We start from the raw sequence: 12,164 nt of genomic DNA, 5'->3' as shown, positions 1-12,164 counted from the left end.
TTTTTAAAAAATGTACATGTGGTCTTCGCAACTTAATATAAAAAGAAGAGACATTACTTTGCCAACAAAGGTCTGTACAGTCAAAGCTATGGTTTTTCCAGGAGTCATGTACGAATGTGAAAGTTGGACCATAAAGAAGGCTGAGTGCCAAATAATTGATGCTTTTGAACTGTGGTGTTGGAGAAGACTCTTGAGAGTCCCTTGGACTGCAAGGAGATCCAACCAGTCCATCCTAAAGGAGATCAGTCCTGGGTGTTCATTGGAAGGACTGATGCTGAAGCTGAAACTGCAGTACTTTGGCCACCTGATGCGAAATGCTGACTTATTTGAAAAGACCCTGATGCTGGGAAAGATTGAGGGCAGGAGGAGAAGGGGACGACAGAGGATGAGATGGTTGGATGGCATCGCTGACTCAATGGACATAGGTTTGGGTGGACTCCAGCAGTTGGTGATGGACAGGGAGGCCTGGTGTGCTGTAGTCCATGGGGTCACAAAAAGTCAGACATGACTGAATGACTGAACAACAAATATAACCAACCTCAAATATCATTCTATAATAACATTTTATTCTGTCATATGGCAACATAAGATTTTATCTTTTTACTAAGTTAAGACTTGTTGAACAAAATAAAAACTTATGCCTGTTGCAGATTTTTCCTACTTTACTATTGCTATAATGCTCATTCTGTTTATACATCTCTCATGGTCCCTTGTAGGGACATAAGAGCATGAGACCCACTAAATTCTAAGTCATTTGATATATGAAATATCAAACTGACCTCTAGAAATTCTGACCTGAGGTACATGCATGCCCCCATTTCTCCATGCTTCCCATTCTGTTTATCAGAATAAGAAATGGCTATTTGATGTTTAGTAGCTTTTCCCTGCCCATCTTTGGCATTTCTGTCAAGAAACATTCTATGGGAGGTCGTGGTACATGCCCTTTGCCGGATCAGTTTCACCATCAAAAAAAAAAAAGATACACTATTTAACAGACACTTTCATTGGAGTAGCTCCTGGTATATGATTTGGGTTAATTACTGTCATCATCCTTCAAGCCCTTGGCATGGCTTCTGTTTGGATAAGCAAATTTAGCATTGGTGTCAAGCCAAAAAATTAATTCTTAATGTAGTGGGATATAAAATGTGATGAAACTCAACTGTTAAAAGGGAATTAAAGCATCCTAATTAGACATAACTAACAAACACCAATAATTTAATGAACATTACACAAAAAGTTTCAGTTTTCACAAAGTACAATGTTAATTATCCTTTTTCCACAAAAATATTGCATTTGATCCAGGGCATTTTGTTGTGAATAACAGGTTTTATTTGAATTTTAAAAGAGCAAATTATTTTGTGCTGGTAGAGAAGTGTTACAGATGAGTCTTGTTCTGTCCTTCAGAAACCCTTGGGAAAGTTGGCACAATACCTGTCTGCATATTTTTGTATAAAATATATAAAATTAACATACTGAAACCATTATCCCTGAACTGAGCCTACAGTTGTAAAGTACAGAGTATGTATGGGAGGATTAAAGTGATTAATAGAGTCTGACATGAAAGCCAGAAGGGGGCAGTCTAGATACTAAAATAGCATTTCCAGTTCATTTTACTCAGGGAAGATAGTAATAAGGATTTTAAGGAAATAAAATAATTAATATATACCACACAAAATTAAACCACAAAATGAAGAATAAAATTTTGAAACAGTTCCTATTATTTTAGTCCCTATTTGAAAACAAAACTAATGTCATAAAGCAATTCTAATTCTTAAATTTAGAGACTCTCAAACATTATTTGGTCCACATTCCTTTCCACCTTTTCTCTTGATGGGTAGTCAGTTTTCCTGAGAATCCTTCCACAAGGAAGATTCATTGTTCTATTTCAGTACATCCCACTCTAGAGAGTCTTTGTTGTCGCTATTACTTCCTTCTATCTTCCAATCTCTAGTCTATCTTAATTCTGCACAAATTGGAAGTAATTGAGTAAGTTTAAGAAATACAAGTTAGATTGAAAGTCAGGAAAGTTTTCTCCGTATAATGTTATCTTACTGAAAAGTAAAGCAGATTAAAAAAAAACAAAAGCTAGACTAAGGATTGTATAGAAAGTTGTAAAGTAGGAAATACATGGAAGTATGTAAAGAAATGCACATATTTTGGAGAAATGAAAATAAGTCTCTGATCTCTCATATACAACATAAAATGGTATGGAGAATTCAGAGACCTCCAATAACACTTTTATCACAGTCATTAAAAAGTAAGTTTGAGGCCAGGCTGTGTTGACATGAATGTGCCATAGTACAATGAGGTAATCTTTTTTGATGTGATCTTTACTGGAGAAGTAACTTTCAGCAAGCTGGTTTCTGTTTGAGCCTCCATAACTCGATAAATGTTTAGAAACCAGATCTGTAAACAAACCTCTATAAGGACTGGGGTGCTTTTTTCAAGGAAAAAATTTGCAAAAATTATGCAAAAGTGGTCCACCAAAACTTTGAGAGGTTCAATTTAAATATAACTAAAGATGACTTATAAATAAGGAAAATGATTTACTATAAAGGAAAGGGTACAATTATGTTTACAACAATAATGATTACTTTTTCACTTTTAAGCTTTAAAGCAAGCTACTTATTGAGTGTACAGTGGGACTATACGCAAATGAAAACTATGATCCAGAGATGTGCAGAGAAGTACCACAGCACAGAAATTTCAAAGTCTGCTTCAGAGTTTCCGCTTCAGTGGATTTGCTTTTCTTGCAGACCCTTAAAAATTGCACTCATATAAATGAAACACTGTTATAATGGTAAGAAAAAATAAAATGATAGTTTAAAGTTCCCTGAGTGTTCTTTCAGTCTCTAGTTATTTATTCATCCATTCAAAATGCTTATTGAACACCAGGTTACAAGCTATTGAGTGTTTAGTTGAAATGTGTTATTTAGATGGCAGTAACAGAGAACAAAAAGACAAAAATTCCTGCTCTTATAAAGCTTACAACCTAGAGGTAAGAGAAAGACAAAATACAAGCAAATACATTTTCTACTATGCAGGTAATTTTAAAAAATTATGGGGATAAAAACAGAGAAGGGATAGGAAATACTGTGATATAAAATAGGGTGGTTGAACAAGTCTTCATTGATGAGGTGACACTTGAGGAAAGACTTGCAGAAGGTGGGAGAGCATAAGCCATATGGATATCTGGGAGAAATATGCCCTAACCAGTGGAATCCCAGGGAAGGAGCATGTCTGATTGCCCAGGAATAGCAGAGTCAGGGCTGCTGGAATAGAATAGTGAAATGAGCTTTAGGAGGTTCTGAGATCAGATAGATAAACAGGTTCAGGTCCTCCAAGGCTTTAAGCATATGTGCGTGCTAAATTGCTTCAGTTGTGTCTGACTCTTTGTGACCCCGTGGATTGTAGCTTGCCAAGCTCCTCTGTCTGTGGGATTCTCCAGGCAAGAGTACTGGAGTGGGTTGCCATGCCCTCCTCCAGGGGATCTTCCTGACCCAGGATGGAACCCACATCTCTTACATCTACCTGCATTGGCAGGTGGGTTATTTACCACTAGCACCACCTGGGAAGCCCTTAACAGGCCCTTGTAAAGACTTGGGATTTCACTCTGAGATGTGAACCTTTGGAGATTTGGGGCAGAAGACTGGTATGATCTGACTCATATCTGTAAAACAAGCCACTTGATGTAGGTTGTGAACAGACAGTACATGGACAAGCTGTTGACAGGAAGACTCATAAGAAGACAATTACAATAATTCAAGTGAGAAATGACAGTGATTTGGAAAAAGGGTAGCTGTGAAATTGATGAGTAGTGTTTGAATTCTGGGTTATTGGATCTACTTTGAAGATAAGAGTCAATGCGGATTTGATGATGGATTGGATGTGGAAAAAGAAAGAGGTCAAGGGTGATTGCAAGATATTTTTATCTAAATAACTGGAAGAACAGTGTTGCCATGAGCTAGGATTAGATGTCCAAGAGGAGGGTCCACCTCTGGGGTTCAGAGGACAGGTTGGGTTGGAGACATAAACTTGGCGTAAAGGTAACTAAAGTCATGAGACTGGATGACAATAACTAGCCAAAAAAAAGAGGCAGTCCAAGGTCTTCAGGATCAAAGAGGAATAATTTAGTTTACCTACTCATCTAAACCTGGTATACACACAAAGCTCCAATCTGCACCATCTGTATCCTACACACATTCATAGGACTATCAATCCTTTAGAACAATTCAAGGTTGAAACCACAAAGTTCTGAGCTTTAGATCCTAAAGTATTCATTTCTCTGTAGTTCATTCCAGCTCTCAACATTAGCAACTTTGATGTCAGGCAGCTTTCAGTAATTCTAGCTGCTTATTTTTAAAGTGACTCATTGCTATTCTTTCTTTCTTTCAGTCTCCTCTTTGTAACTGTTGGGGGTAGAATTAGGGCAAATAGCTGATTAGGTTAATTTGCTTCAATCACTGTTCATTTTAGTTACTTACAAAAAGGAAAAATAAGTATAATAACAATTAAATCAGTCAGAGTTTTATTATTTTTATTTCTCTTTCACTTTCTCTTATTCTTTCCTCTCTCCTTCCTTCCTCTTGTTTTTCTAAATAGATTCATTTGGGGGATATTTTTAGCACTTACATGCACAAATCAGAGTAGATTTCTTCTAGTAGAATTTGACTAGAAATTACTAAGACTTACTGTGTTTCCCAAACTAAGTCACATATATCTCACTTAAAAACTTAGACACAACCATATAACTTATAGTTTAAAATTTGGAAACCACTAAGTACATTTTATATCCATCATAACATATCCTTTTTGTAGGATACATTTTAAATGCTAAAAATGTAATTAATTAGTCTATAATCCCCAAGAGTGTAGTACTATCCTAATACTCACCTATCATTTTGCACCAGGATTTGGTCTTTCAGAACAGTTCTGGAGTTGATTACACTGACTTGCTTTAAAGCATGAGCTGGGGAAGAAGACGGTGAGTGCTTTTATATCCATAAAGGCAATCAATGCACAAAATAGAAATATCATGAAAGATTATACAACTTAGAGTATTCTTTGTGTTTTAGATTCACAGGTATACTGGAAGCCCTTCCATTTTCCCCAGTATTTCCCCTTCATCTGAAATGTCCCGCAATGTCTTGATAAAACCAAGATTCTATAATGAAAAAGCCTACAGAAAATTCTCGCTTAGACAATAGAGAGAGTGCTAACTTGTTTTGGATCTTCCACAGGTGGGTTTAATATTTGCCAAATTGGAATGATTTTCCTTCTTTAAAAGAAAAATGGAATATCATCAAGTTTTATTATTGTAAAATGCTATTATGGTGAAAATTGTTAAGAAAATACAATGTAAATTCCCCAAATCTCTGTCTTGTTCTTACTAATGCCAGTAATATTAACAATAGCTTCCTATGTGTCAGCAATGTTCTAAATGTTTTACATATTTTAACTCTAATGTTTCAAAAGTAACCCTGTGAGGAAGATCCTACAATTATCCTTATTTTACTGATAAAAAGTACAGAGAAGTAAAGCAGGTTACACAAATCAGTCACACATCTAGAGCTACAAGAATAAGGTTCAAGTTGTGTGTATATGCACGTGCACTCAATCGTGTCCAACTCTTTGACACTCCAAGGACTGCAGCCTGCCAGGCTCCTCTGTCCATGGGATTTTCCAGGCAAGAATACTGGAGGGGGTTGCCCCTTCCTTCTCTAGAGGATCATCCTAACCCAGGTATCTATCCCTTGTCTCTTGCATCTCCTAAACTCCAGGCAGGTTTTTTATCAGCTGAGCCACTGGTGAAGCTCTGAGGTTCAATTTGCTGTTAGTGAATTCCACGGGAAACATCTCGGAGTTAGGCAGATTTTTGTCTTCTTTTCCACAGTATAATACTTGAATTTCAGACTTTGTATTTTTAAAAGGAAGGAATTGGAGATTTCTGAGGTCTATACAGGCGTTCTATGCTTTTTATTTCTAGAAGCAAACATCTGGCCCTTAAAGGAAGCATCTGATTTGCATCAAGTGTCTCTGTGAAACATAGGATTCCATGTCTCACAGAATGAAAATCTGGGGATGTTGTAGCCTCTCCTGCCTAAGGCACATTTTCATCTTAATAGCTGATAATGATAAACATTTAAATTTACATATTTACAATTTACAGAATATGTTCACATACAGTGTACAATTTGAGCATCAGAATGACCTGATAAGATAAAGAGAATAGAATAGGTAAGCTTACCCATACTTCTCAGGGAAAAGTAAAATTCAGGACAAGTGACTTGCCTAAAGCCCAAAGTTGTCAAAGAGACAAACAGGGGGAGAGAGAGACAGAAAGACTGAGAGATGGCGAGATCGAGAGTGAATTGAGCCCCACACTCCTTCCTGTCTTTCACTCTAGGTCAATGGGCTTATTCCTACAAATTTGATATAATGTTTAAGAGCTTGATTGGCCTCTGGCATGAAACAGAGGCAGCGATGGATTTAAATTCTGCAATTTATCATCTGTCTTAAGTTGTGCAAGATACAAATTCTCTTTGTAAAATCAGGACCATGCAGTCTCAGGAGCTTTTGGGAGAGATTTGAGCAAAACATTTGTGAATATACTGACAAAATTAATATCCAAGACATCCTAGCTATCATAAGTATTATTAGTATGGATAAGAGCCTAAACTTCTAAATATAAATATGTAAATTTACCTTTGTATTTCACATCTTTTGCTTTTATTTTTCATATCTTTTTTCACAAAGTCTTCTCTCACTCCTGATTGATTCTGTTTTATAATATTCCCATGAGATGAGACTTGTAGATTTTTCAGAGCTGGATGGACTTTTAGAGATCTGATATATCCAAACCAAATTATAATATAAACTCTATTTGAAAGAAAGTGCAAGTTGCTCAGTCGTGTCCAACTCTTTGCGATCCCATGGACTATACAGTCTATGGAATTCTCCAGGCCAGAATACTGGAGTGGGTAGCCTTTCCCTTCTCCGGGGGATCTTCCCAACCCAGGGGTCGAACTCAAGTCTCCCGCATTGCAGGCGGATTCTTTACCAGTTGAGCCACAAGGGAAGTCCAAGAATATTAGAGTGGATAGCCTAGCCCTTCTCCAGTGGATCTTCCTGACTCAGAATTGAACCTGCACTGCAGGCAGATTCTTTTACCAGCTGAGCTATGAGAGAAGCCCATAAAGTCTACTTATCTGTCATCAGCTCTGGTAGTGAGAGGGTGAACGATAGGAAAAGAACAAGTGTCTGGGTCATCAGCAGTGAGGAAAGGCAGAACAGGGATACAGCTGGCCTAAGTCCAAGGGAAATAGCTGCAGGAATGTGGAGCTAACTATAACTAGATTTGAAATTGTTTGGTGGGATATTATCAATTTTATATCTGTTAATCTATTTTTGCCCTGTTCTGTGTGATCAGTAATAAAATGACAATATATATGGCTGACCTTTTATATCTATCTATCTAGCATTATCATGAGTAATATTTTGCCTGCCTTTTAAAAGCTTTCATATATTTTTTACTCAGGGTGCAAAAAATCAAAATCCCAGAAATATTCACTTTAGAAAACATATTCTATTTCCAGTACACAAATGATCTCTACTCACCACCTTTCTGAATTGTAACAGAAAAGACACAATATTGAAGTAATTAGAAAAAAGTTCCATTTACATTTTTCTAATGATGGCATGTTTCTGATGGTGAGATTGTAATATCTATTAATGTCAGCCCAGCTTCAAGAATATTTTCCACTTGTTACCGCAGAGGACTGGTGTACTTAAGAAGTTTTATCAGTGCTGAGAAGGAATGATGTTTATTCCAAAACTGGAGACTTAAACAGCTTTTAAAAGTGTGTTCCATATTTTATGGTAAATTAAATATTGAACTTAAAACTTACATATTGCCTGCTTTTAAAGCTATATTTCCCAAGGTAATATAACTTATATTTCATGTGCTCTTTAAAATAAATAGCAATACTGGCTCATAGCATTACAAATCATTCTATTAACTCTGAAGAGACATACTTTTGGTAGAAACAATGGAGGCAGATTCATCTGTTTAACAGTTATGGAGTGCCTAGCATGAGGCTACCTAAGTGCTAGGGACAGAGACAATGACAGATTGCATCCTCAATCTAGCCCTCAGAGATACTCATAGACCTGCCTTTCCTGCACACTAAACATAAGTTATTACTTAGCCTGACCAGGTAGGCAAGGCCTCATTTCCAAAATTGCTAGCCCTTAAGAAAAGATAAGGTGCTTCTCTTACTAAGAATGACCACAGCCATCTGACGATGCATCAGATATTTTTGAATGCATCTACATGTAGAAAATTTCAATCTGAGAAAGGAGTATAAACAAGGAATAAAAAAATAGTAGTGCATACCTAATGTGTATTAGCTTAGAAAAAACATCAGCAAAATGGCTTTGTTTTTTATTTCATGGCATGCAGATACTAAAGGGCACTGATCCTGCTATGAACTGGTTTCATATCTTTCTGACCTTTACATCCACGTAAAAGGTAAAGTGAATTAATAGATACCAGTTCATGCAGAAAATACTAAGACATAACTCTATATTTCTTTTTAGCCTGGAATTTTTTAATAGTTCACTGATTTTATAGTCATTTCTCAGTGTGCATGAGGTTCACGATGGTGGTCTATATGAGAAACCATCTATAGCTGGGAAAAGAGATGATGGTACATTCAGTTTTCTGAGTGAGAAAATGATCGATCTCTAGAACATTAAACTAATGCTAGATTTCAAACACCCTTGTGTCCTAATTACATAAAGATCAAACAGCTTCATTTATACAAACATCTTTGGGTCTTAATTTAAAATACTAGGACTATAGAAATAAAAATTAGTAGTAAATAAACTCAGTTGTTGTTTTGTAAAAGCTAGACAACAATTATTCCTCTTTGTCATTCTTCAGATTTTCTTTTCATTTGTCTCTCTCCCACAACATGCAATAATACATTTTAAAGATTTATTGTTAATTTGATATGAATTTAATTTAAAAGAAAGTAGAATGTTTAGATTCATTATATTCTAAACTTGCAGTAGGGGGGTTATAAATTATTTAACCTCTCATTTCATAGATGAACAAACTGATCCTGGAGCATAACATTTTGCTTAAAACTCATATGTGAGGTTGATTTTTAGCTGATGTATCCCAAAGTATTTGTTTCTTTTCGAGAGAAAGGAAGATGTTCAGCTCCTGACTTAGCAATCATGAATGAAAAAAAATGCACAGTAAGAAATCAGACAATTAATGGGCTTTCAGAATGGGTTAGCACACTGTATCTTAGGCGTATTTTTAATTGGGTCCTCACCTTTTTCTTGTTCACTGAAGGCCTGAAGCAAATTCGTGAGATTTTTGGTTTCAGACAGAAGTTCCTGGTAAGTTCCCATTTGTGCTACTCTGCCACTTTCCATTACAACAATGAGATCCATCTGTGGCAGAAGTGTGAGGTTGTGTGTCACTAAAACTCGAGTCTGAAAAAGAGTATTTTATTCCTTGGGTTACAAAAACAGATGGTCAAAATAACTATTTTAAAGAGGGCTTCAGGGCGTCTCTGGTGGCTCAGTGGTAAAGAATCCACCAGCCAATGCAGGAGACATGGGTTTCATCCCTGATGTGGGAAGACCCCACATGCTGTGGAGCAACTAAGCCTGTGGGTACCACAGCTATTGAGCCTGTGCTCTCGAGTTGAGAATCGTAAGTATTAGCTCACGAGCTGCAATTACTGAAACCTCTGCCCACAGAGCCTGTGCTCTGCAATAAGAGAAACCACCGTAATGAGAGGCCCGTCCACCGCAATTAGAGGGTGGACCCTGCTCTCCACAACTAGAGAAAGCCTGCACAACAATGAAGACCCAGCACAGCCAAAAAAGAGAAAGCACTTCCGTGGTTCTTAAATTGAGCAAGCTATATCAAGTCATGATGAGCTCCATGTTTCATTGTATATAAAACAGGAGTATTGATGATGCTTATCTCAGAGACTTGCTATAAGAACTAAATGAACTAGTTTAGTGTCAAATTAGTCATGTTTCACTAGTGTCAAAATATGATATGCACTTGGTAAATATTAATTCTTTTTTTCTTTGTTCCTTCACAAAACAATTGGATTATTATTAAGGTTATGTTCAAAATATCTAGTTTTAAGTAAAAAATAATAAACACTATTTTCCAGAAAAGTGCTATACAACCAAATTCCATTCTTCCAAAAAATGGTCAGCTAAACTTCAAACACTCATTTTGAGGTGTAAATCACCTTTGAATACAGTAGGAGTCAGTGAGGTAATAATCACATAAGTTGTGGTCTTATGTAATAATCACATAAGTTGAGTAAACTTGCAAAAATTTTAAAATATTCATTAAAGTCTGTGAAAGAGCAACATACCATCCCATTCTTTATGTGAAATTTGACTACTCTGCATCAACAAATAAAGTATTAGAATTTGGGGCCCAATGCTATATAGATTATTCTCCCCTTCCCTCACAAAAGCATATGTGATGCTACGGCTACCTTGTTCCTTAACATGCCAGAGGACCCAATCACTTTTTCAAAAAGTTGCTTTGCAACATGAACATCAACTGCAGACAAGGGATCATCTAGAAGGTAGATGTCAGCCCCACTGTAGACAGCTCTGGCCAGACACACTCGATGCTTCTGTCCGCCACTTATATTCACACCCTGAAAATGAAGCAGGAAAAAAAAAATAGGGAAAAATGTGTGAATCTCAAAGAACACATGCATGCATGAGTGTGTGCTCAGTCACTCCAGGCATGTCTGACTCTGCGACACTAAGGACTGTGGCCTGCCAGGCTCCTCTGTCCATGGGATTCTCCAGGCAAGAATACTGGAGTGGGTAGCCATGCCCTTCTACAAGGGATCTTTCTGACCCAGGGATCTCACCCAGGTCTCCTCCATTGGCAAGTAGGTTCTTTACCATGGAGACACCTGAGAAGCCCCCAAAGAACACATAGTTATGTCCAAATTCTCTTCTGTAGCAGGGATAGGTAATAGCTCAGGATTAACATTTCAACCTTTCTTTATCCTGAAATTTCAAAAGCCTCTATTTCCTAGTGCCATTAATTTGTGCAAATTAACAGATATATCTGCTTTCTCTTCACTACTTGCTTTTAAAAAGTAGATACTAACAGTTATGGAGAAAAGAATGTCCAATCCCTTACCTCTGAAAGGTCGTGCCTGTGGAATATTAAAGGAGACTTTTGGCTGTCATTCATATACTGACACTGGTGATCATTTTTAAATTGACATATAGGAAATGGAGAATAATAGCTAAATTAGCAAAGCAGTAATCAACATGTCCTATTTTCTGTAGAAAGATTAGTACAAGTCTTGTTGGCAAAAGTACAACTCTAAGAAGCAAGAATAAGGAATATACATCACTCGATGTGAGAATTAGAATCGACATGCACAGCCATGTATGGAGAATTACGTGGCCAGGCCCAATTTACTTGATTTATTTTATATTTAGTGTTTACAGATCTGGTTTAAAAGCTCTCCATGCAGCACAGAACCGAGCCAGTGCCCTCTAATTGTAAAATGCCATTGCTTCTTTGCCTTTCTCATCTTCCCTCTAATCAACAAATATCTCCTATGTTCTGAGAGCTGTTAAAGATAAGAAAGTGTTAGTCTCTCAGTCATGTCTGACTCTTTGCGACCCCACGGACTGTAGCCTGCTTCCCTCCATGGAATTCCCCAGCATGAATACTGAAGTAGGTTGCTATTCCCTCTCCAGGTGGAGAACTATGCTAGCACTTGGGATTTAATGATAAATGAAATGGAGACTCTGTCATGGGGAGGTCATATTCTAGCAAAGGAGCCAAGAGCAAAAAAATACCTACAAAGTAGTATGATACATAAATACAACAAAGTGATACGATACATATATCTGTCAGTATGTGTGATTGTAAAAGTCTCCAACTCATGGGTTTGTCATGAGCATTTACTGAGCTTAAAATATCTAGGATGAATCCTATACTGAGTAGAGACGCAATACACATTAGCTATTGTCACTCAATCACTTCTCTCGCTAATCTGTCCTCTGACTTGTCATCATGTATCCTGCAATTATGTCATTTTGCTTAAAATCTTGGATAGCCACATCTTTCTCTTCTCATC

The 12,164-nt window shown here is 37.0% G+C and overlaps 1 protein-coding gene across 2 annotated transcripts in view; it reads right to left on the bottom strand.

The window, feature by feature from the left end:
- The window catches only part of LOC110144669 (multidrug resistance-associated protein 1-like), a 91,682-nt gene that overhangs the window by 29,159 nt on the left and 50,359 nt on the right, over positions 1 to 12,164 (bottom strand). For both annotated transcript variants that reach the window (XM_070455087.1, XM_070455088.1), the window contains 3 exons: positions 10,542 to 10,709; positions 9,345 to 9,507; positions 4,894 to 4,969 (listed from right to left, as the gene is read on the bottom strand). In XM_070455087.1, the coding sequence (XP_070311188.1) occupies positions 4,894 to 4,969; positions 9,345 to 9,507; positions 10,542 to 10,709 (407 nt within the window). The remainder of the gene's footprint in view (positions 1 to 4,893; positions 4,970 to 9,344; positions 9,508 to 10,541; positions 10,710 to 12,164) is intronic.

The sequence above is a fragment of the Odocoileus virginianus genome, chromosome 25, assembly GCF_023699985.2.
Source record: "Odocoileus virginianus isolate 20LAN1187 ecotype Illinois chromosome 25, Ovbor_1.2, whole genome shotgun sequence".
Lineage (NCBI taxonomy): Eukaryota > Metazoa > Chordata > Mammalia > Artiodactyla > Cervidae > Odocoileus > Odocoileus virginianus.
The sequence above is the reverse complement of the archived record's forward strand: the minus strand, read 5'-3'. Positions and strand labels throughout refer to the sequence as shown.